Source organism: Leguminivora glycinivorella, chromosome 11, assembly GCF_023078275.1.
Source record: "Leguminivora glycinivorella isolate SPB_JAAS2020 chromosome 11, LegGlyc_1.1, whole genome shotgun sequence".
Classification (NCBI taxonomy): domain Eukaryota; kingdom Metazoa; phylum Arthropoda; class Insecta; order Lepidoptera; family Tortricidae; genus Leguminivora; species Leguminivora glycinivorella.
In genome coordinates this window covers 19,544,948-19,570,298 of record NC_062981.1, presented here as the reverse complement: position 1 = coordinate 19,570,298, position 25,351 = coordinate 19,544,948, and the positions used below count along the sequence as shown (strand labels likewise).

Below are 25,351 nucleotides of genomic sequence, written 5' to 3'. Positions count from 1 at the left end.
CAACACGCTCATAATAAAAACAAAATGTTTTGTTTCGCGCAGAATCGCTAGCCCCATCTAGCCGCCTAGGCCGGTCGCGCCGCTGTAATGTCGTGGCGGTGCGGGCGCGGCGCGCTACAGTTGTTTGAGTCGCGCGCCGCCCCGCGCGCCGCTCCCGCGGGTAGGCCCGTAAAAACCCGCGCGCGATTTCGAACAGCGGCAAGGTCGTGGCATGCCTGGCGCGCGCTGCGTTTTTGTTTTTGTGACTTACCGCTTGCCGCTGCCGCAAAACGCCTTAGACCATTGTCGTGGCTAGGCCGTTAGACCATTGTCGTGGCTAGGCCGTTAAGTGCATAGAATGCTTTATTTAATTAGTCAATTACGTCTTGTACAAGAAAATATGTGTGATGACTAAGTACATGGAATTTATTTTATGGCTAGTTAAATGATACTTAATATAAATAAACACTTAGAAAAAAAATAAGAGTAAATATGAATAAATACTATACAAAAATATGTTTGAAAACATTATTACATACTACATACGCGAAAGTACAATTCAATTTTCATTAAATAAAGGTTTCGGGTTCAAGACGCTCATAATAAAAACAAAATGTTTTGTTTCGCGCGGAATCGCTAGCCCCATCTAGCCGCCTAGGCCGGTCGCGCCGCTGTAATGTCGTGGCGGTGCCCGCGCGGCGCGCTACAGTTGTTCGAGTCGCGCGCCGCCCCGCGCGCCGCTCCCGCGGGTAGGCCCGTAAAAACCCGCGCGCGATTTCGAACAGCGGCAAGGTCGTGGCATGCCTCGCGCGCGCTGCGTTTTTGTTTTTGTGACTTACCGCTTGCCGCTGCCGCAAGACGCCTTAGACCATTGTCGTGGCTAGGCCGTAAAGGTGTCAAAGTGGATTACCATTATCTTGCATAATTTTTTTTGTCATATTTTACCTTCGCATAACAACGATTGGCAGAATCCTCTTTTCGGAGAACGACTTTTTGCATAAATTTAGAGTAACACAATGGCATAATGGTAAATTGTATAATAGTCGTATAATCGATTAATTGTTTTGTCGAAAATTGTGTCGCATTTTATTGACTTGGCATACTCTCATTTCGCACAATTCTCTTAGGCAGAATAATATATCGGCATAATGTTGATGCGCAGAATAATGTCACTTATGTTTTATTTATTTTTTAAACTTAAAAGGGTTTTCTGGTTTACTCACTGTCAACCTAACACGCTACTCCTCGCTTCGCTCGTCGTCGCACCTAAACCGACTCTGTGACATATAAGATTTCCGTGTCGTGTGAGTATTTTGTCTAGATGGGGGTTCTAACCTAATGTACATTTCTGGCAACATGACAAAATAAATTCGGCGGAACGTCTATTCGGTGCAAAATTACAGACAGAAACATGAGTATTTATGCGACATAAAATGCTGCAAAATTAAAGTCGACGATATTAGCAACTGTATGCTATTACGAATTCGGTGAAATGTAATGTATACTATATACAATTCTGCTATATTAAAATCGACAATATTAGTATTCTGCTATCCAGAATTCTGCCAAATGAATGATATGCGATATGACAGTTATGCTATTTGTACAATTATGCAACAGTATCATTCGGGTATTAATGTTTCTGCGAAAGCTGCTATGCCAAATGTATTTCGGACAATCGATATTCTGCAAGATAAAGGGAACCCTTTTTAAACATATGGTTTAAAAGTTAGAGGGGGGGACGCACTTTTTTTTCCTTTAGGAGCGAGTATTTCCGAAAATATAAATATTATCATAAAGCGATCTGAGTAAACTCTTATTCATTTTTAAATACCTATCCAACGATATATCACACGTTGGGGTTGGAATGAAAAAAAATATCAGCCCCCACTTTACATGTAGGGGGGTACCCTAATAAAACATTTTTTTCCGTTTTTTATTTGCACTTTGTTGGCGTGATTGATATACATATTGGTACCAAATTTTAGCTTTCTAGTGCTAACGGTTACTGAGATTATCCGCGGACGGACGGACGGACGGACAGACAGACATGGTGAAACTATAAGGGTTCCTAGTTGACTACGGAACCCTAAAAACTAATGCACCTATTATTAAAAAAATCGATACCTTTCATTTAAACATAAAACAATTTTCTTTAATTACATCTCTTCAAATCACAAAGCGTTTCATGCCAGCACAGAGAACCTCCTATAGAGTAGCAATCTTGTATATTTTGTTCGCGATACGAGTCACCAGTGCCAGGGGTGTGAGGAGCGGGCGGGGAATGTGTTAAGCGCGCTGTAATTGGCCGTTTCAAGGACGGCGGGCAGTCGCGCCAGATGAAAGGGACTGTCCCTCTACTAACGCGTGAGTGGCCAATGTAAGTTGACCTATGCCGGGTCTGAATAAATTATAAATATGACTTTTATGTGGAATGTAATGACGTCTGTTTTTAAATTTGAGCTTCTTGTTACCTTTGCACACCATTTCACACTAAAGGTGGACATCTTTAAGACATCAAAATACCCTTTTTCAATTTTTTTACTGCGAAAAACACGCGCTGCTTTCGGGTCTGTTACTTGGTCGCTACTGATCGGGCACGGCGAGCGCCCGCGCTTATATCAGTGCAAATACTAGGAAGGCTGGCGACCGCGAGTCGTCTTGTTAAGACTTACTTTGTTAAGACTTACTTAATAAAAGTTAAACCCTAACCGTCACGTCAGTATCTCAAAATTTATATAAACCTGCCCTTAACTGTTTCGATAACTAGTATCTTTGTGTATGCATATTTCCAACTACAACTGTTCCCCTCAATATCTGTGTTCTTGTGCTCTGCAATATTATAGATTTGCCATTACCTAGGTAATAGTTCTAAAGCTACCCCTCAACCCGGGGCGCTACGGAAGACCAGCGCTGTGGTACTCATATCATAGCATATGCTGAGTGGCGTCCTTTTGTTGCCACTACACAGGCGCCAATGTTTCTTCCACAATCCCTGTTTATATTTTTTTTGTTCTACTGATGCACCATCTATTTTTGCGTTTATCTTTGTGTAACTGGTTTTAGGTGTAATCAGTATCTAGTACCTTAAATTTTTAGAGAGTAAGTTGTTCTTGTAACGTAGGTTAAGGCGCCATATGTAGAATGGTTTAAACAATAAATGATTTTTATCTTTATCTTTATCTTGTAATGGATGTCTATAGGGGTTGGTCTGTGCATGCCAGAAATAAAGCTACACAAAATGACAGAGTTCTGCCGCTGAATAATTGAAAAGTTGGAGCGATATGCAGTCTAGATGTGTAATTACATTTATATCGATGGGTCACAGTGGGCAGGGAGACAGTAAAGCCTAGCCATTCCATTCTCCCGAGTGGTCACCACACTTAGGGTTGACAATTTCACAACCCATCCATATATCCACAATTCTAGTCGCAGTGTGGTCGCCGTTCGTTCGCGGATACCAAAAATGGGGACGATTCTTTCTAATTTAGAAGTAGTACAAACTATGACCTGATAACATGTTGAACTGCCGGCCCAAAACCGAAGGGGTGTTATAAGTTTGACGTGTCTGTCTTTCTGTGTGTGTGTCTGTTTGTAGTGTCGTAGCTCCCGAACGGATGAACCGATTTAGATTTAGTTTTTGGAAGCTGAAATAGTCGGGAATGTCCTTAGCCATCTTTGTTGGACATCGCTCCACTACGTCGGGGTTTTTTTCATAATTAAATTTTTGTTACAATCTTGTGTTGTGTTCCTGCCGGTGAGTAAGGCTGCCAGAGCTCAACGAGGGTGCGGTGTGCTGATGACGGGAGGACTTACGGAACTGACTTGTTTCGTCTATTGTCCTTTGAGTCGTCGGCAACCCTAACCCTCCTTGGAACTTGTACACTCCTTTTTGCTGTGTACTTAACACAGCAAAAGGGAATGTACAATTTTCTAATGGGGTGGCAACGCGCATGTGACATTGTTTGAGTTGCAGGCGTTCATAAGTTACGGTGACCGCTTTACATCAGGCGGGCCGTATGCTTGTTTGCCACCGACGTAGTATAAAAAAAAAATCTTTTATCAATGCAACCTTAGCATAGCCTTACTCTACTGCTCCATTCGGCCTGTGTCAAACTGTCAACGTACCGGCCCGCCCTGCAGCTGGGTCCGCCACCATTCGTCCCACATTAATATTCTATGTAACTCAGGACAAGTTCCGTGGATAGCGAAGTATATACTTAAGCGTTTAGTTGTAATTTCTGAATAGGCGAGACGACTAAAAAAAATTAATTAGTCCGTCAGTTAGATTATCAATAAGTATTTATTATTTTTTCTCGTAAACGAATAATGACGACGGTACAGTGCGTTGAAGTTTCGCGTGACGTCACGCCTAGGTACAATTTTTACTTAGAAGTGACGTTACAAGCCCTACTCCGGAACTTCGATGCTCTATATCTTTGTATTTTTTCATTAATTAGAAAAAGCGAAAAATATGTTTAGTATTTTTGGACGATCTAACTGAGGGACTAAACAGAATGCCATTTTTAGGGTTCCGTAGTCAACTAGGAACCCTTATAGTTTCGCCATGTCTGTCTGGCCGTCCGTCCGTCCGTCCGCGGATAATCTCAGTAACCGTTAGCACTAGAAAGCTGAAATTTGGTACCAATATGTATATCAATCACGCCAACAAAGTTAAAAAATAAAAAATGGAAAAAAATGTTTTATTAGGGTACCTCCCCCTACATGTAAAGTGGGGGCTGATATTTTTTTCATTTCAACCCCAACGTGTGATATATTGTTGGATAGGTATTTAAAAATGAATAAGGGTTTACTAAGATCGTTTTTTGATATAATATTAATATTTTTGGAAATAATCACTCCTAAAGGAAAAAAAGTGCGTCCCCCCCCCCTCTAACTTTTGAACCATATGTTTAAAAAATATGAAAAAAATCACAAAAGTAGAACTTTATAAAGACTTTCTAGGAAAATTGTTTTGAACTTGATAGGTTCAGTATTTTTTGAGAAAAAAACGGAAAACTACGGAACCCTACACTGAGCGTGGCCCGACACGCTCTTGGCCGGTTTTTTATGTAGTCGTCATCCCTGTTTTAGATTTTTTAGACTAAGTTAACCATTAGTGTCAATAAATAATAAATAAATAAATAAAATAAAAATGTTTTATTCTGTATCAACAAATGTTTTACAAAGTATCTGCGCTGGTGCCTCTTTTTAAGTGAGGAAACACTTGTGCTAAGAGAGCACCGCTCTTCCACGGTATACACTCAATGTCAATGTACCGGAAAATGAATGTAATTTTTGATTCCAGTAAAAAAATGTTTGGGAAGGTTTAGGTAATACCTACGCCGAGCTTCATACATCGAGCCATCGAGTTACGTACCTATTTTAAAATGTCCTGGGGGGTTACCATGAAGTGCTAAAGCCGTTCAGTTTAGGTTAAGAGAAAGGGACGAAGCTATAGCAGTTCCATAGCTCCGTCCCTCTCTCTCAACCTAAACTGAACGGTTTTAGCACTTCATGGTAGCCCCTGTTTACAGGTTGTACCTATAGGTCATTCTAAGCAAATTATTAGGAACCTATACCACCCTATACTTAAGTTTTTCGTAATTTCAGACTGTCCCACAGTAAAAGTTGCTCAGTATCCATACTAATATTATAAATGGGAAAATGTGTGTGTCTGTTTGTTTGTCCGTATTTCACGGCAAAACGGAGCGACGAATTGACGTGATTTTTTAAGTGTGGATAGTTGAAGGGATGGAAAGTGGCATAGCCTACTTTTTGTCTCTTTCTAACGCGAGCGAAGCCGCGGGAAAAAGCTAGTAACCTATAATTGCCATAATACTCGTATTATATACGATAAGATAAGATAAGATAAAATATCGTTTATTCAAGTAGGATTTTACAACCTCTTTCGAATCGAGATTACGAGTCGAGTTTTACGAGATTTTAACATATACCGAAGTGTCTTTTGTATGGCAATTTTAAAATCGTACTCACGCAATACGAGATATTCTCTGCAATATTTACGCCGTGTGAACGATTTTGAAAGTTTTACAAAGTTCCCTACCACTTCGGTATTATACAATACAATCTCGTATACGGTATACTTAGGGAGAAAAATAAGAATAGAATAGAATAGAATAGAATATACTTTATTTAACATCAAATTGGACAAATACAAGGTAGAGGTACATACAACTTAAATTAGATGCTAAATGGGATCCCACTCAGCATGTTGCCACGGCAAGCCGAGGCGCTGATTTTCAGTGGGACCCTGACTTAATAAACTAAGCTAAGAACTAAACTAAAACTAGAACGAGTGACAGCACAAACATCAGGGAACAGTTAGGTACGATACTATACAAGTAAATAACGTAGTCTGAACCTATCCTTTATCTTATAACTTTAAACGAGCAATTCTTGTATATTTATTTATATATAGCGACGATCTCGGAAACCGGTCTAACGATTTCGCTGTTTGTTATGTGGGGGTTTTCGGGGGTGAAATCGATCTAGCGTAGCCTTAGACCCGGAAAACGCGAATTTTCGAATTTTCAAGCCTTTTTCTTTCGCGCTAGTAAACGTTAAATACGGTCGTTAATTTCGCCGACCGCGCATCGGCTCCGCGTAGCTCAGTCGTAAGAGGTCGGTCTAATATTCTTAATTTTAATTATTTAATGCACCGCCTACAATCTTCTCTGCTTTGCCCAAAGGTTGACTGGTAGAGAATGCCTCATGGCATTAAGTTCGCCTTTTTTACATTAAGTTGTTGTTCGCAGACAGATCGCAGGTGTCAGGGTTTCGAATCCCGCCCAAAACTTAAGTTTTTTTTGTATTTATAGAGTTTTTTTATCTAAAGACGTGATATAATAAAATAGAACCGAGCGAAGCTCGTTCGCCCAGATATTAATAACTAATACGTTAAATTATGATGATAAAGTCAATAAATAACTCACTGAAATAGATTAAATACCGAAACTGTCGAAAATCATGGTCAAGAACAGTTAAACATTGGGCTTAAAACTTGACAGACGCCCTGGTATTGATAAATGACCGAACTAATGGCATAAGGGACGAATGTAGACTTAGAGTACCGTTCTTATTGTATTCTATGAGCTGAGTTAAACTGTTGAGTGCTTTATTTATTTGGCTGGTGAAACTCTCCGGCATGTGACTGCGGAGTCTCTGTTCAGACAATACAACACATAATTCATGACTGCCCAAAGAGGAAATACACAGGCCATTCCCTGGACTTGCTCAGCCCTGATGTGAACGCAGCCCGTTGGGTGAAGAAGCTAGATATAAAATTGTAGTCCTTAAGTTGATAATATTTTGTTAGTAAGCGACCAGTTTATAGGCTATAGCCCTACGATTAAATAAGTTGAGTGCTACGACATTGAGACACAAACAATTTCGTTTACCCCCTGCCTTAAAACCCTCTCAACGCTAAAGTTTTTATTTTGGAATCCCTCACTTCGCTTTTAGCTCAATTTTGGAATCTATCGCTTGCTCGGGTATCAAAAATACCTTGACGTTACAAATTCTGAAAATGCTCTATTGATTGAAGACATTTGTTACAACTTTTGAGACTGGTTGGTCAGTACCATATCTCATTAAATTAACATTAAAACTAATTAAGCAGGGCCACTTGCACCAACCGCTTAACTCAAGGTTAGTGAGCTGTCGACTGTCAAATTCCACAATAAAATGATGGGTTAACTTCGGGTTCACCCTCCATTTTCGGTGGTGCAAGTACCCTTATGAATAGGCACATGAATAGGCACGACTAGTTACTCAATGCAGAAATACCAAATGCTATTTGCAGAGCCTTCAAAATCAATTGCCATTTTCTGTCCTTGAATGACAATGTTGAACAACAAACAATGGTTTCATTGAAAGCTTTCAAGTAAGAAGTACGGAAAAGACCCAAGGTTGACTCGAAATTAATACGAAAGTCCACATTTTTAATAACACCTTCTTTTTAATGTCTTGTTTAGAGGGTCTGACCTAGATATGTATGTCCCTTGGCCTAGTATCCTATGTCCTTCTTTGTTTAGCAGCTACCCAAGTAACAATTTCTGGTCCTATAGTGGTCGAGAGCACCAAATTAAATCACATTAAATGGTCCTATAAATAGTCTATATTGGTACTGTAGAGCCGATTTGGCGCAATTATGCAGCCATTTAGTGATATAATAGGGCTATAGCAGTATCATCCGTGACGTTTAAGGTCTATAATGGTGATGTGATGATGACTATTGTGCTAATTTGTTGACATAGAGGACACAGTAACGCTATTATAGTATCAATTTATGCTATAGTAGCATTTGAGATTCCGTTATACAGGTTTTTTGTTCTGTAATAGCAGTTGCCGTCCCTTTTAATGCGAATGAATGAAATTTCTAAAATAATTTAATGTGTGTAATATTTAACAAAAACTGTTCTAAACGAGGAACTTTATGAAAAGTGGCGTGTGAACTTGTGAAGTTTAGTGTCAATCAAAATAATTTGGATTTCGTATAATTCCATCATTACTGCAAAAAGGTATGCGATGGAAATTTTACCGTTAAAAGAATATTAGTTTAATGGAGTATTTTAACTGCGCCCTCGATTTATACCTGTTTTGAATAAAATAAATAAATATAATTTAATACAATAAAATTATTGGCACCATAGTTTCTACTATGGATCCAAGAAGTAAAACATACGCTTTTATAGTTCGACTATGTCACTTATCATACGCATTCACTGCCATAAGCCCGCCATTGTGGATTCAATTAGGGTTGCATGATATTTTAACTATGTTCCAGTTTAACTTATAAGTTCTTTATATAGAAAACAATACTTGTTTTCAATGTTTTACTATAGAAAGATCTTCTAAACAGTTTTTTTTTATTATAAAACATATAGTAAACTCAGCTATAACGCTATTGTGTTTTAAAAGAGATACCGAAACCATTATTCCACAGTTCTGTGATATAAAAGAGTCATTGTGACGTATACGGCGATGATATATAAAAGGCATTAGAAAACGACTATTAACGCTTTTCAAAGCTATATAAACGTATCCTGAAAACTTCATTATACAGCAAAATAGCTCTATAATGGTATTCATATCACTACTACAGTGTTAAATACTGTAGCAGTGTTTTCCAAAGCCACTATATCCCAAAATAGTGGTATAGTTAGGTTTTAATTTCTGTTAAAATACGACTACTAAAAATACTATAAGCGGCTTGTTGGGAACCTTAATAGCGCAAATTGATAGCATAACAGTGATTCCTAACACTATTATACAATAATATTGTTCTTTAGTAGGTTATTTGATCCTGTTATAGACCAGGCCTATAGCGGCTCTATAAAATGGTGATATAAACGTTTACATCACTTCCTAATAACACCTTTTAGCTGTATAACACAACAACTATAGCGGCTTGTCGGGAACCTTAATAGCGCAAATTGATTGCATAACAGTGATTTCTAACACCATTATATAATAATACTGTTCTATAGTAGTCATATTTGATCCTGTTATACACCAGGCCTATAGCGGCTCTATAAAATGGTGATATAAACGTTTACATCACTTCCTAATAACACCTTTTAGCTGTATAACGCAACAACTATAGCGGCTTGTCGGGAACCTTAATAGCGCAAATTGATTGCATAACAGTGATTTCTAACACCATTATATAATAATATTGTTATATAGTAGTCATATTTGATCCTGTTATAGATCAGGCCTATAGCGGCTCTATAAAATAGTGATATAAATGTTTACATCACTTCCTAATAACACCTTTTAGCTGTATAACGCAACGACTATAGCGGCTTGTCGGGAACCTTAATAGCGCAAATTGATTGCATAACAGTGATTTCTAACACCATTATATAATAATATTGTTCTATAGTAGTCATATTTGATCCTGTTATAGACCAGGCCTATAGCGGCTCTATAAAATGGTGATATAAACGTTTACATCACTTCCTAATAACACCTTTTAGCTGTATAACGCAACAACTATAGCGGCTTGTCGGGAACCTTAATAGCGCAAATTGATTGCATAGCAGTGATTCCTAACACTATTATACAATAATATAGATCTATAGTAGTCATATTTGATCCTGTTATAGACCAGGCCTATAGCGGCTCTATAAAATGGTGATATAAACGTTTACATCACTTCCTAATAACACCTTTTAGTGGTATAAGCTTATAGAGCTAAAAGGTGTTACTGGAGGCTTTTATACGACAGGCGGTCACGCCGAAAACCTTTATACGACATCTATAGTACCTTTTGGCGTCGAAAACCAAAATTATAGCACTAAAATGTTACTTGGGTAGTATTTTTACTCAATCTATTTATTTTCATAATAAAGGTTTGTAGACCATGGAGTTAAGTTGTGGGCCGTATAATACTTTTATTTGGAGCCTATAATCATACCTCGGACACTGGCGATCAAATATATGAAAGAGGCGCGTTCCTAGCACACATTCTAAGCTCGTGTAGGTGAACGCGTACTAATGCTTGTATGAGTGAAATATGACTCGACTGTTCGCGTTTTTGACAGGCGGTAACTGTGAGGTAACCGAGAGGGGGTGGGCGGCACTTTCAGCGGGGAGCGGGAGTGGCCATACTGTACGATAGTACTCTTTATTATACTGTGCTATAATGTCCCACGGCTGGGCAAAGGCCTCGTCCAAACTTTTCCATTAAGCCCTAGTGCTGTGTTTGTAACTGGCCAGTTCTCCAATAAGGAGTCCAGTTTTTAAACGTAATATGTTTCTCCACAGATAAAATGGTGAAATTACAATTTACTGGCGCGGTCGGTTGGATCTTACAAATAAAATTATCAATAATTATAGATTTAACTTATTTTGTGGACGAATCAGGACTAAATATTATTTAACAAACTAAATTTACTCGTATTTGTATTTCTTAAACTTAGGTACAATGAAAACTTGTTCTATAATTTAAAAAGTCGAAAAAAAAGTATGAATTCAATGTCATAAAAATATGCGTTTGACAGATAAAATTATTGTCCTCAGACTCATCAAGTAGCAGCTAAAATGGCCCGCGATGAGAAGCAAGATGCGCCGCTTGTCTCCCTCCACCCCTAGCAGCCGGGCCATGGACAAATATGAACAGTTAGCAGTCGTAAGTACTTCAACAATATTTTACTTGGGGTCACACAAGCACGCACTGACGACTACTGTTTTCTGATATTAGTAGCTAACAAACTCTCATCACCCTAAACGGATATACCTTCTCCGTGCTGTCGTGGGTAAAAAAACTCATAAAGAAGGTGCGCCGTTGGTTCTTCTGGTAGTGATGACTTTGATTACCAGCCGGACCTTGGACAAAATATAAAAATAGGCAGTAGGTAGTAGCAGGCGTAAATAAATAAATACATTTTAAACGGAAAATATAACTTAAGATTCTTAACTTTTTGACAATAGACTAGTTTCCTATGTTACAAATAAAATACATCCAGTCACTACTTTTAAAAAAACTTGTATCTTCGTCTGTCAATGAAAAGAAAATTGTAGTAAGTATGTATGGAATACATATAGACTTACTGCGTTTTAACTTTGAGGAGCAGCGTGAGATACGAGATTTTTTCAAAGTAGTGACGATATTTTATGCAGTGAAAATAAAGCACCACATAATTAGAAGAAAAATATGGACAGTAGTTATGTTTAAACATTATTTTTTTTAATAAGTCAAAGAGAAAGTTATAAAGTAAATGAATTGACCGTGACGTCACTCTTCAGTATTTCATAGTAATTCCATATTAGCAAATCGTTTTGACAGTTCTTAAAAAGAAGCTGATTTGACTAGTAGGAAACTAGCCTATTTGAAACGTCTACAACGTGTAGATCGAGTCCAAGAGGCTTAGAATAAATTTAAAAGTGGGAAAGTAAATGCTTTGGTTGATACTTGTAGTTATTTATTTATTTATTTATTTATTTAAACCTTTGGGAAACAAACAGGCAAATACAACACATATAGTCAAATCACAATGCACATACAAAAGCCACACAGTTTCCACTAATGTATAACACATGTATCTCTGTTGCTCAGAATTATTACTAATACATACTAAAGGTAAAATTTTAAATCTATCAGTTCTAAGTTACATGCAAAGAGAGTGATGTTATGGCCTCAGGATTAAGATTCTGATTCGATTATTGTACTTGTTCAGGTCGGCGAAGGCTCTTACGGCGTGGTTCTAAAATGCCGCCGCCGCGACACAGGCCAGCTCGTGGCCATCAAGAAGTTTCTGGAGACGGAGGACGACGCCGCAGTACGCAAGATGGCGCTGCGAGAGATACGGATGCTCAAGGTAAATATCGTCCATGTGCAATCTCTCTCATCGCATATATCACTACCAATGGTGTGGGTACAACTTAGAACCTAGAACAATCGGTATCTCGCATACTGTCACGGTACATAATGTCAAAAAAAAACAGAAGTTCGAACTTTATATTTTACTTCTATTAATGTTATATTGGACTAAGAACTCAGAGTCGCTAGACCACAACGTTCTTTATTTTCTCAAGCTTCTCAAGGATTAAATATATGGAGTGATTAAATACAGACCTTTTTTCACTTTTTTTTACGTTATAAAAATTAAACGGCCAATATCTCAACTATCCTTTACTACTTTGGACACGTGGCCAGACGGGAGCCGGAAAACCTCGAGAAACGCATTATGGTTGGCATGGTGGATGGAGGACGGGGGAGTGGCCATCCACCAACCTACTGGGTGGACATCAGCGTTAACAAGGCCTGCCAGGGATTAACACAGGCGCCTATTATTAAGGACTACAGTAGACCGAGCGGAATGGAGAGCTTTGGTGCGAAAAATAAGGACCACATGTGGTCGCGACCCTCAGCCATGAGGAACCGAGGAAGAAGAAGATCCCAAAAACTCGCTTAAATAATAAATATGATAGCTAATGAGATGTCTTATCAGCCCTTTTAATTTTGGCGTTGGTTTACGGAACACCCGGTATATGGGATAGTCCTTGAGTAGATCAAGAAATTCTGGCGGCTGGGGGCTCTAATTTTATATTGAAATGTACATTCTTTCAACATTAGAAATAAGAAAACATTTTTTTACATTCTAGATTTCAAAATTACCCTAAGTTTTTCCTACGCCACCAAAGAAAAACAAACCCCCGCTAAATTTCTACAACAATTTGCTCCGAAAAGTGAAAAACGACGAGTCATTGCATTAGTCCCCCATTAGGTTACGTCAACCATAGACTTATATTTTCTAGGCCACGGAAATAAGCAAACTACAAATACTGAATTACTCCTGAAAGTTGTATAGCCTACGGTTATTTTCGATGCGATTTCGTCGCAAGGCATTGATATAATACAATAGAATGTTCAAGGTTTCTAGGTTCTAGAAATGAGTCGAGTTTTCCCGATACTAATCTATTAATACAGCCATATCAGTGACTCAGCAATACGTTGTAAGTCGCTTTATTCTGTTGTATATTTTTGTGGTTTCTATAGTATACTTTAGGTACAGATAAGTAAAAATACAGGTGTTTGTAATAATCATGAAGAAGTGGCCGTTTTCCTATGAAGTTAAATGATCTCATCGTATGTGTTCAAATATGTTACTAGTCTGAAAAACAAGCAATCAAATATTTTGTACTTCGTCTAAATACTGTAAATAGTACCCAGCTAACGCAATGCCCAAGGGGATAGGAGTACGGTTATTATATTTGGTCATGTACCACGAGCTTCAAAACTCTTTAACTTTGGAGAAGAAATTGTAAACGTTCAAAAATGAAGTAGGTTTAAATAAGGTTTAATTCAAGTAGGTACAGTGCTGCAGTGTTTTCACAATTCTACTTATTTCTTACAGAAACTTCGCCACGAGCACCTGGTGAACATGATTGAGGTGTTCCGTCGCAAGCGGCGGTTTTACCTCGTTTTCGAATACCTGGACCACACACTTCTGGATGAGCTGGAGGCAACGCCTGGAGGATTGGGCGAAGACACCGCTAAGAAGCATCTTTACCAGCTGTCGAAGGGAATCGACTTTTGTCATCAGAACTCTGTGAGTACTTGGGGAAGACTCTTTATCTACTGCTGAAGGGACTGGCTTACAACATCAGAATTATGTACGTAACTTGTCAAATATCTGGACCATACACTTCCATGAGCTGGAAGCCACGCCTGGATGATTGGGAGAAGACACTGCTGAGAAGCACCTTTACCAGCTGTTGAAGGAGATCGACTTTTTTGGTAGCAGATATTATATTACGGGCCACCATTTATGACTTGAAAAGAAATGACCGTCGTCAAAATAAGAAGTTTATCCTTTTTACAGATAATCCACCGTGACGTGAAGCCAGAAAACGTCCTAGTGTCCAACACTGGCATCGTCAAGCTCTGCGATTTGGGCTTCGCCAGGGCTCTGGCGGCACCAGGGGAGCCCTACACGGAGTACGTGGCCACGCGGTGGTATAGGGCACCGGAGTTACTGGTAGCAGAACACAGGTAGGTTATTCGTTACGCGCACAGTGATGTCCTCATTCCTTCGGCTTTTATACTCTAAATTGTAGGTACCTATGTAGAAAAACTAGTTCCAACAACGATTACCGCTAGCATTAATTAATGTCTCACATTGCCGAATAATAACCTGTATTATAATATTGTGTTTTTTTTCTCCGAGGTGGAGGTAATCCTCATTATATACTGCCAGCCTGATTTTAGGTGTATACCCTGATGGTCTATGGACTGTATAGTCGTACTCCTCCACGCATCTTGTCTTACAATTCAAGTCCAATTGGCTACCACACCTCACCAAAGGGCCGCATCCTCTCTTGTCCATGAGATGAATATAGACTATGATAATAATATACTTATTCAGTTTTATTACCATATTTTCAATTTATCAGGTACGGCCCTGAAGTGGATATTTGGGCAATCGGCTGTTTGTTCGCTGAGATGCTGACCGGAGACCCGCTGTTCCCCGGTGATTCTGACATCGACCAACTAGCACTCATCATCAAGACTGTAGGTGAGTATTTTTATCCGTACCACATTTTTTGATAGGTCAGGTTACGTAGGTACCTACTCTTGGTGATAGTCCGTCGAATGTGAGATGCGAGTCGGTCGGAATGAACTGGATCGAGGCCAGAAGGGTTGTTGAAGATAGGAAGGAGAGCTTGTGAATACACCTCTGAGTTGCCTTAAGCCAGCAACAACATACTTGTTAGGTTCCAAGGAGCTACATACAGCTAGATCACTTGAGTTGAGCTATTTAAATCATTTATTTCAGAAATAAATTTCCATATTGTATTAGTAACTTATTGCTATTCTTAACCTATGTTAGTGATAATTAGCGATGAAAAAAGCCGGAAAATTCCCGTTTTTTTCCATTTCCTTTGGTTTTTTTCAGAAATTTATGGAAAAAAACCGCGAATGTTTCAGCTCTTATTTTTCAAAAAAAATAACATGAAATATGAAAGAAATTTGTTATTGTTTGGACGGACACATACCAGATATAGAAATCGGTTATTGCCCGAACGATTTTATAAATTAATCTTTATTCGGGCGAATTTGCACCTACAAACGGGCTACACCGACGACATGGAAGCAGAAATGACTGAAATACAGACGGTCAACCAAATCTTGGCACTAAAAATGACGCGAAATTCTAATTTTCTATGGGAATTACATTTTCAATAATTTTTTAAGTGTCGTCGATGATTCCGCCAACTTCAAGGTTTAAGAAGGCACGCGGTTTATGAAGACAATTCCCCAGTGAGTCCTATATTTTTCAAATTAACCGCCTTTTTTACTGCCAAGGTCAGTTGACCGTCAGTACATGATGAGAGTGAGAGTGATTAATAGAATACTAATTTTAATAATGTATTTGTTTTTTTCTTAAAAAACCTGAAAAAAACGAAAAATTCATAAACTTCGGGAAAAATCATTTGATTTTTTCCGGTTTTTTCAACGCTAGTGATAATTTGATATTCTATATTTTATACCTATTAACTAACTCATTTTTACTCAAAATCACATCAAGCTTCTTCGGTTCAAATAGAAGATAAATGTCCCAAAATTTCAATTTTTTGCAACTTTTCAGGAAAGTTACCCCCACGCCATCAGCAGGTTGTAGCCCGCCTGTCAGGCGGCGCTGCGCTGGCGACAGGCCCTCGAGGCTCTCTACCTGGCACAGGGCACGCCAAGGATCTACTAGCGGCTTGTTTAAGGACGGAACCACGAGCGAGGCCTTCTGCCGGCGCCCTATTGAGGCATAAGTGAGTAGTTTCTAGAATATTTTTCAGGCCTTGTAGCCGAATGGCATTTCTGCGACGCGAAACGAAAACGAAACGCCGCGAAAGGTAGTCTGGGTCTGTCGCGCCAATATGCAAGAGCGATAGAGATAGATATCTACGAGCGTTTCGTTTCGTGAGCGTTTGTGCCATTCGACTACGCACCCAGGCCACGCCATCAAGGGCGGATCCAGCTTCGTACTCAAGGCAGGGGAGGGGGCACATGGTCAATTTGTATGGCCAATCCATAAGTTCAAGTGGGGAGAGGGGGAACCTGCGCATGCACCACATCAGCAGGTTGTAGCCCGTCTGTACAGGGGCGATACTCTGACGGCTGGAGCCCGGGGCTACCCAGTATACCTACCTGGGTAGTAAGGATCTATTAACTTCTTGTACCGGAACCACGATCGAGGATTTCTGCTGAGGAAGTGCGTTTGTGGTAGGTATTTAGTCAATTATGTTAGTAAGCCAAGTGAGCTTGAACTACTGTTTAATTTTGGTGAGATCACTCAAGGAGCAAGTTTCCTAAGCAGGGAAGGGCGCATGCCTTCGATCTCTTAGTTGTCTGTCCAACTTTATATTACTTTATAATCTTTTAAATTATTTATCATTTTCAGATACTTCACTCATGATGGCTTTGTGGATGTGTTCAACGCAGAACTAAGAAAAAAATTAGGAAAAGAACTACAGGTATTTAATTTCTTACAAATAGATTGTAGGTACATACAATAGGCGCCCCATCAGTAGGTGAGCATTTATTTTTTTTTGGCATTTTTTTTATTTAATTTTTTTTAGGGAATTTTAGGTCGAATGTACTCAGAATCACGAGGACTTTCAATCTCAGCGTCCCAGAATTTCCATACATTTTTGTTACTTTCCTCTTTTGTTACCCCACACAACATGTACGGAAAATGGTAACAAAATAAGAAAAAATCGTATGGGACAATTTTTTTCACTACTAGGATTGAAAAAGCTAGCGATTCTGAGTCAGAAACAGCATAATTTTTTTTAAATATCACATTTCATAAAAGTGGCGAAAAAAACAGAGATGCTCATTGTATGGCATAAATTTTACATGGATGCAGCATTGAATTGTATTGTAGCCTTCCTTACCAACACTTAAATTTGTTGTTCACAGAATCCTCCTCAGCAAAGCACTGCTCGCGTTGGAAAGCCACGCCAGCAATGGACCCTGAACATAATCCCGGTAAGTTACATTTGAACTATTAGAAATGTAATTCATTTATTCGTAAACACACACAAAAGAGAAAAATATAACCTACAAGACATAAAGCGAGAAGGTGCCACGAAATAGTTTAACCTCATCAGCATATTGCTGGCGACTTCCAGCGCTGATCTTCCGATGAGGGCACTGGTCCCACCCCGAGCTAGTAAACTATGAGCTATCGGCTATAAAAACGAACAAAAGATAATCCCGCGTAAAAAAAAGAGAGACGGCGATGTTTAGATAGTTACTCGCCCAGCGGTGAGCTATCAACCATCCGTTTTGTTGTTGATATCCTGAGGCACCCAAGAGACGCAATGGGTGTTCAATGTCAACGTGTTGTTTACCAATTAGTAAATAAAATGATTCAAGAACTCGCGTGAAGCCTTCCCATCTTCAGCGATTCTTCTGGGGCCCGTTTCTCGAAAGGTACAGGCCTTGTATTACAAGTGCGCGAACTGTCAAATCGTATGGGTTGTCATGGAAACACACTTGTAATACAAGGCTTGTACCTTTCGAGAAACGGGCCCCTGGCCTTACTCCAGCTCAATCCGGCCTCTCGTAGTTCACTTTCTAATGACCGTTAGTTCAAATGGTTCTATTGGCTAGTTTCCTATACTTAAAATAAAATACTTATTGTATGCAGTGCACGAAATAAAGCACCACATAATTAGAAGAAAAATATGGACAGTAGCTATTTTTAAACATAATTTCTACTTAATAAGTCAAAGAGAAAGATATAAAGTAAATTAATTAACCGTGACGCCAATCCTCAGTATTTCATAGTAATTCCATATTAGCATAGAGGATAGAGTATTACAGAGAGTTACTGACAAAATAAAATGTGTAATCACAGTGTATGACTGCCATCTTTCGGCACAGGCTTAAAACTTTTGAACCTCAGTTTTGACAATTTGGTCCATATTTCATAGCTTGATATGTGTTAAAATGTCAAATATTAACATTAGCGCCATCTAGCCGAGCGTCCCCCAAAGGTATATCGCCGCACCCAACATTTCACCTAGGTGCGCACGCATCTAGGTCACCGCACCTTTTTCTGTATGGTTTTGAGGTACGTTTTTTTCTTAGACTTTATCTGTCTATACGGAGTTACATAAATGTCTTTGATATTAGCAAATCGTTTTGACAGTTCATAAAAAGAAGCTGATTTGACGAGTTGGAAACTAGCCTATTGAAAGACAATAAGTTTTAAAAGTATTCGAGTAATTCAGGCCATTGACAATGACATCGAATCCTAATTCACCATGCATTCATAGTTAGGAATAGAGTAAGTAGGCATTATAAATAAAAACTGTTGTTTCGATTTCAGGACCATAGCAGGTCTTGTACGGAGAGTGCGGCCGGAGAATCTTTGTTGGATTACAATTACACTCCAGGTGAAATTTGCTTACTTTTTAGAGTTTCGTAGTCAACTAGGAACCCGCCGTCCGTCCGTCCGCGGATAATCTCAGTGACCGTTAGCACTAGAAAGCTGAAATTTGGTACCAATATGTAATTCAAGGACGCCGACAAAGTGCAAAAATAAAAAGTGGGAAAAAATCTTTTATTAGGGTACCCCCCCTACAAGTAAAGTGGGGAGGGTTTTTTTTTTCATTTCAACCCTATAGCGTGTGATATATTGTTGGATAGGTATTTAAAAATGAATAGGGGTTTACATTAGTCATTTTATGATAATTTATCGGAAATAATCGCTTCAGAAGTAAAAAAATGTGTCCCCCCCCCATCCAACTTTTGAACCATAACTTTAAAAAAAATGAAAAAATTTCAAAAGTAGAACTTTATAAAGACTTTCTAGGAAAATTATTTTGAACTTGATAGGTTGAACAGTTTTGGAAAAAAATACGGGAAACTACGGAACCCTACACTGAGCGTGGCCCGACACGCTTATCGAATTTGGCACAATAAATGATTGTCTTCTGTAGTATTTGACATAAAAAAACAATATTTATAGATTTTGGGTATTAAAAGTGTATGATGACTACGTATTTTCGATTAAAAATGTGTGTCATTTTTTATTTATTTTGGCCACCGAAAACGCTGTCAGCGATGTAGTGACGTCATTGAATTCGAACATTACTGCATGTCAATTAAACAATCACTCACATACTGAACTTTATGCCTTCATATTTAAAAAGTCAGAAAATGTTGTTTTCGAATAGAATGACCTGATGCATAGATAATCTTTAGATTAACATGACTGTGTTGTTTTCGCCTGATTACGTAAAACTAGAGGTATACTTTAAAATATTTTTTGCTTTTAAGTCACAATAAAATATAGTTATATTTTATTTCGGTTGGTTGCACAGTACCTAATCATATAAAACAGACTTTTAAAAAGGTGGTAATATGTCCTCAACTTGTTGTTTCAGTTTCAGAGGCTCAAATGGAAACGGTGCCGGAGAAAAAGCCACCACATCCCTCCGAAGCGTCTCATGTGGCTGAGGTGATTATTTATACTCCCTAGGATCTTATCAAGATGACTATCGTTTGCAGAAGTATCTATCTCTGTATCACTATTACATTAAAATAAAGAAGAGTCATTTTTAACGAGAGACAGAAAGCGTTCCGTTACAAGCGGCAGTAATCTTAGTTCTTCCTAATCCAAACCAACTTATCAACAAAAAGTTCTCAGAGGCCAGATGTATACGATGGTCTCTTTAAAGCAAGAGTGAATAGGCTACTCCTGAATCGGTGAGCTCCATCTTAGATCCTGTCCTCACTTTCCACCAGGTGTGACTAGGGTCTAAAATTTAAAAATAAGTTTTTTTGCAAAAACCCCTTACTAGATGGGGATACGACGTTTAATATTGCATTGTCATATGTAGTGTTCAAAATTTCAGCTCAATCGACATTCGGGAAGTGGGTCAAAGTTAGCTTCTACGACCCAAAGTAACAATCTGATAAGGCAAGTTGCATAAATGCTTGTAAAAAACATTTCGTTCCCCTTATGGCCTTGTATTTTGCAGGCAAAATTAAGAATGATTAAGAAGACGCCAGCGCGCCCCAGGCGAAGTGCGGCCAGTACCGGCAACACCTCAGTGGCGATAGCTAGGCCTATTTTCAAGGGTCGTGCCTCGCGCTCGAGGAATGGCGTTGGTTCCTTGACGGAATGTCGCGTAGTGTATTATTTTGTTTATTTTTTGTACAATTCTATTTTTTTTAAGTAACCTTCGCGAGATAACTAAATTACACAGCATTTGCACTTTGGAAATTATTCTGTTGACATATTTTTTAACGTAATAATTCGATACATTTGCTTTTCAAAACACATCCCCCTATTCATAAACGTTTAGGTACTAAAGTTAACAAGTCGATAAAAATTGTTCGTCCCTTTCTATCACACCAATGTGTCGGAAAAGGACAAACGATTTCTATCGGAATCTTAGATCAAATTAAAGTATTTTCTCATAGAAAATATTTTAATTTGTATTTCAAGTAGTCTCACTACTATTATAAATACTATAAACATTAAATAAATGTCATATACAAAGAAAAAATGACCATCATGATTTTTATCGGCTTGATAACTTTAGTAAACGTGTATGAACAAGGGGGTTACTGTTAACAACTTAACACAATAATTATGGATTATGTACGTAGTAATCATAGTTCATAATATCTGAATTGCCTATCTTAGTAAATAGGTATGAGGTGTAAATTTAATAACAAGCAGCCGGCAGTCCTTTGAAAATAGGCCTTACTACCGTTTAGTTATCAAGTACTTGATGAAATTTACAACTGGTGAGCAATGATAACAATGAACATTGTTCTCAGAACGCAGCGCAAGCGTCTCGAAAGTCGTATGCGACGGCGACGCGTGCGCCGACTCGCGCGCTCGCACCTGCACTTAACGAAACTTTCCAAGTAAGTCATCAGAGTCATCACGATAGTTGGCTCAAATAAGGATTAATTAATGCTCCCCACAACAGCGTATTTCAAACGGCGGCGTCTAGCCTAAATATTCTTGCTGCGCGACGCAACGCCACATTTCGGACACTGGCGATCAAATATAATTATGAAAGAGACGCGTTCCTAGCACACGTTCTAAGCTCGTGTAGGTGAACGCGTACCATACTTGTGTGAGTGAGATATGTTCGCGTTTTTGACAGGCGGTAACTGTGAGGTAACCGAGAGCGGGTGGGCGGCACTTTCAGCGGGGAGCGGGAGTGGCCATACTGTACAATAGTACTCTTTATTATACTGTGGCAACGCTCCCGCTCACATGTTTCCAGTAGCCAGAGCTACGAACTTGCACATCTCTAAATTGCTTGCAGTAGTTGTAGCTACTTAGCGGAGTACTCACATATTTGATTGATTTGATGTCGAAGCAACTTGTAGCTCCCTTTATGAAGATCCAAATCACGTGAGTAGGTAACGCAGCGACACAGTTTTCCATAACGCAGCAGACTCGCTCATAAGACTGCGGACACAGGATAAAGAGGAAACGAAAGTAAATTTTAAGACCACAGGAAGCGATATGCAATTTCAAACGTACCATTTTCTTTTCAGAGTTTCAACGTGCCGGTAAATTCCTACCCCAGAACGCCTTATATCAAGAAGTGAGTCACTGTCATTCAAATATCAAAGCATTTACAGGTCGATGGATTGGTCAGTAAAGTTGGTGTTAATGTGCAGGGTTAGCCACAAGCTGGTGATGGATGAAGACCTGGTGCGAGGACGGGCTGCCGCTAAGAAAGCCTTTAAGAACCAGCCAGACTTTTCCCTGCCCTACGTTCCTGGAGGTAATAGCTTAAAAACTTACTGAAAACCTTATTTTGTAGATAAACAATCACATAAGGCCCCCTAGTCATACCTGCAATCATCCTACGTGACTTGGTCAGATCCCTCAGAGATTTGGTCAAATCTCTGTTTTGATACGGAAGTCTGATAGAGAGAGAAAACTACAAAACGATACTGAGTGTTAACCTCCTTTTATTTGTGGGATGTGGGATTATATGTATGTTTGGATGATCAGATCAAAACAGAGATTTGATCAAATCTTTGAGGGAGCTGACTAGGGTTGTAAATAGAAAAAAAACAAATGTTTTTTTTTTCAGAATTGTGAAAAAAAAAAACATGAAAAAAAACCGAGCACCTTGGTTTTTTTTCTAAATATGGTTTTTTTTCAGATGAACAAATAATACAATAACGGTTTTTCATGAATTGTAACGTGTTTCAATAACAATAACGTAAATTTTAATTTAATTAATATTCCCGATGCTGCGTGTAGCGTGGAGAGGCGGTGGTGTTGCCAACAGTAAAAAGTGATAACTACCAACTACAGATTTCGTAAATGTTACTTTTATAAGACCAGATATTAAAGTTATTTGATTAAATTCGTTTAATAGTTAACATTAAGTCTAAAAAACCGTATAAAATTATTAACTACTTTCAAATTTTGAGATTTCGTACTTTAGAAAAAAAAACATACTCCAGAAAAAAAAACTGTTTTTTTCACGGTTTTTTTTTTTCATGTTTTTTTTTTCAAGCCAGAAAAAAAACCGTTTTTTTGCAACCCTAGAGCTGACCAAGTCACGGATGTTGATGCAGCGAATCAATTTTATCTCTGTTAAGATAATTTCAAGACAAAAGTTCCCATTTATAGGCACACAGAAACTTCGTCATTCCTTCTTCTGGCCTTTAGTTAAGTAGGTAAACTCATTTTCAGCGAGCAACAGTCCAGTGAAGACAAGGAAACACCTACCAGTTGGTTCCAACAAATCCTGCGACAATTGGGAGGTAAGAGACATTTGTGTACTAAATCAGCCTCTTATTCTTCTTCCTTGCCTTATTCCGGCCACATTGCCACTACTCATGAGCCTGGTAAAGAATCCCGAGAATTGGCGAAAACACTAGTTTCTACGAAAGCGACTAGCAAATGTTAAATGACATTTTGTACATAAATAAGTTCGAAAAAACACTATTTACGAACAAAGATTTGAAGCCGGGACCTCCGAATTGAAAGTCGCATGCTCTTACCACTTGTTGGAATTGGGGTGATACTCACAGCTTGTCTTTCAGGGTGTATAACGGCACCCTCTCAAGGTTTTGAGTAGTTCGGGACGCACACGCGCGATTGTGTCGTGCTCAGATCGCATTCTGCCGAGCCTTCCCGAATGATGGCCGTGGGTTGTGATTTCGGAAAAGGGTGGGTTGAAAGCCATCATCGCTTCGTTTGTTAAAGAATGCTTTAATTGATTTATCTAATTGTACCGGCCTATGTGACCATTGATTTTGATCGCAGCGGAACGCGGAGTTGGCATCCAGCGCGAGAACGCCTACTAACCTGCCGTACATGTGACAACACGGGCACGGGTTACTTCGGGCCCTCTTCTACTGATCCACATCACAAAGTCTTGTTCTACCAGATTTACAAAATACCAGATTTATTGCTAAATTACAAATGAATCCACTCTAGCTTGTTACAAAGACAGATAGGTGACGAACGTTCCACGGCACGTATTGCCAGCGACTTCGGATGAAGTGGTGCGAAGTCGGACTTCGATTGGCAACATTGCGCTGTACGTCGCCAGTGTAGTGTGTTCCCACCTGGACCCGCCCGACTTGATAGGCGAATGAAACTATTCCTACCTAGGCTACCTATTTGTTCCCGCCGTGGATAGATGGGAAGCATTGATTCCCATTTGTTCCCACACGTTTGTGACGTGGGGAACAGATAGGAATGCACGTCCAAAACGGGTCGTTCAATATGTCAAGCGAAGTCCGGCCACGGAATTTCATCCGATCTCGTTAGCAACACATGTGGTGGTACAGTTGCCCCCTGTGGGCTATTTTACCACAGTGACATTGACACTTGATAATGACAATTCGTCACTACTTTGAAAATAAACTTGTATCTTCTTCTGTCAATAAAAAGATAAATGTAATAAGTATGTATGCAATGCATATAGACTTACTGCGTTTTAACTTTGAGGAGCAGTGTGAGATACGAGATTTACGAAAGTAGTGACGAATTCTGTGTTTATAGGGTTGATAAGTAACATTGTTACTCAGCGTCAATATTTCCTTGTGGAACAGGCAATGAACGGCGAAATGTCACTGTTGAGCGACAATTTTTGTCACTATTGTGAAATAGGCTACTGTTGTTTGCTGGTTTCACTATAGCTGTTCTGTAGATACAATGATAATCTGGTATTTTTGCAAACAATGGTAAAAATATAAATTAAACTTGTACCTTATAAAATATTGAAATAACATGAAAGGAAGTTAAGTATAGAACGCAAAAAAAAATTGTATTTATTTATGCATTCTATCTTTGGAGACTTAATGTCCATCTAAGGATTTTTTGAGACTTTTGGGATAGTAAGTATTAATTTTAAAGTTTCTATGTTCTGTCTGTGTAATGTGGAAATAATAGCTCAGCTGTCGGTTATCTACACTAGTTTGTATTGTACCTGTTTTACTAGTTTTGTATTTCGTTGATTGCGTTACGTTAATATCTGTTTATTTTTTATATGATATATAGATGCTTAATTTGTTGTATGAAAATAACTGTGGAAACTTTAGATCTTATAGAAATTACTGCCAAAAAGTTGTTAGAGAATCGAATTTATCTGACATTTGGAAAAGTTTTGTAAAGAAATTACATAACCAGCTGTAGAATCCGTGAAATGAACCAATGATGAGTATTGACATTTGACGTGAATTAAATAAGGTAATTATGTATTTCATGTCATCTGATGTCTTGTAAAGAGATTAAAAAGTATGATCCGTAAAAGCGTGTTTGTAAATATTGTATAGTGTTACATTTTATTACTTGCTTAATTAATAAACACTTATCAAGTAAAGGTATTT

General features: G+C 38.7%; 1 protein-coding gene across 1 annotated transcript; it reads left to right on the top strand.

The window, feature by feature from the left end:
- The first annotated feature begins 11,059 nt into the window (after positions 1 to 11,059).
- LOC125231382 (cyclin-dependent kinase-like 1) lies at positions 11,060 to 24,457 on the top strand. Its single transcript, XM_048136827.1, has 15 exons — positions 11,060 to 11,137; positions 12,186 to 12,326; positions 13,866 to 14,060; positions 14,334 to 14,503; positions 14,905 to 15,026; positions 16,101 to 16,275; positions 16,908 to 16,980; positions 17,429 to 17,497; positions 18,846 to 18,912; positions 19,912 to 19,979; positions 21,311 to 21,400; positions 22,046 to 22,095; positions 22,172 to 22,278; positions 23,205 to 23,275; positions 23,781 to 24,457. Exons 1-15 carry the CDS (start codon positions 11,060 to 11,062, stop codon positions 23,835 to 23,837), a joined length of 1,533 nt encoding a protein of 510 aa, XP_047992784.1. The 3' UTR covers positions 23,838 to 24,457.
- Positions 24,458 to 25,351: the final 894 nt, after the last annotated feature.

Bases quoted from the DNA above. Each gene is read 5' to 3' on its own strand.
- LOC125231382 (XM_048136827.1), top strand. From the start codon at position 11,060: ATGAGAAGCAAGATGCGCCGCTTGTCTCCCTCCACCCCTAGCAGCCGG. The intron at 16,981-17,428 runs GTATTTAATTTC...TGTTGTTCACAG, and splicing joins AATTAGGAAAAGAACTACAG to AATCCTCCTCAGCAAAGCAC. The intron at 21,401-22,045 runs GTAAGTCATCAG...TTTTCTTTTCAG, and splicing joins CACTTAACGAAACTTTCCAA to AGTTTCAACGTGCCGGTAAA.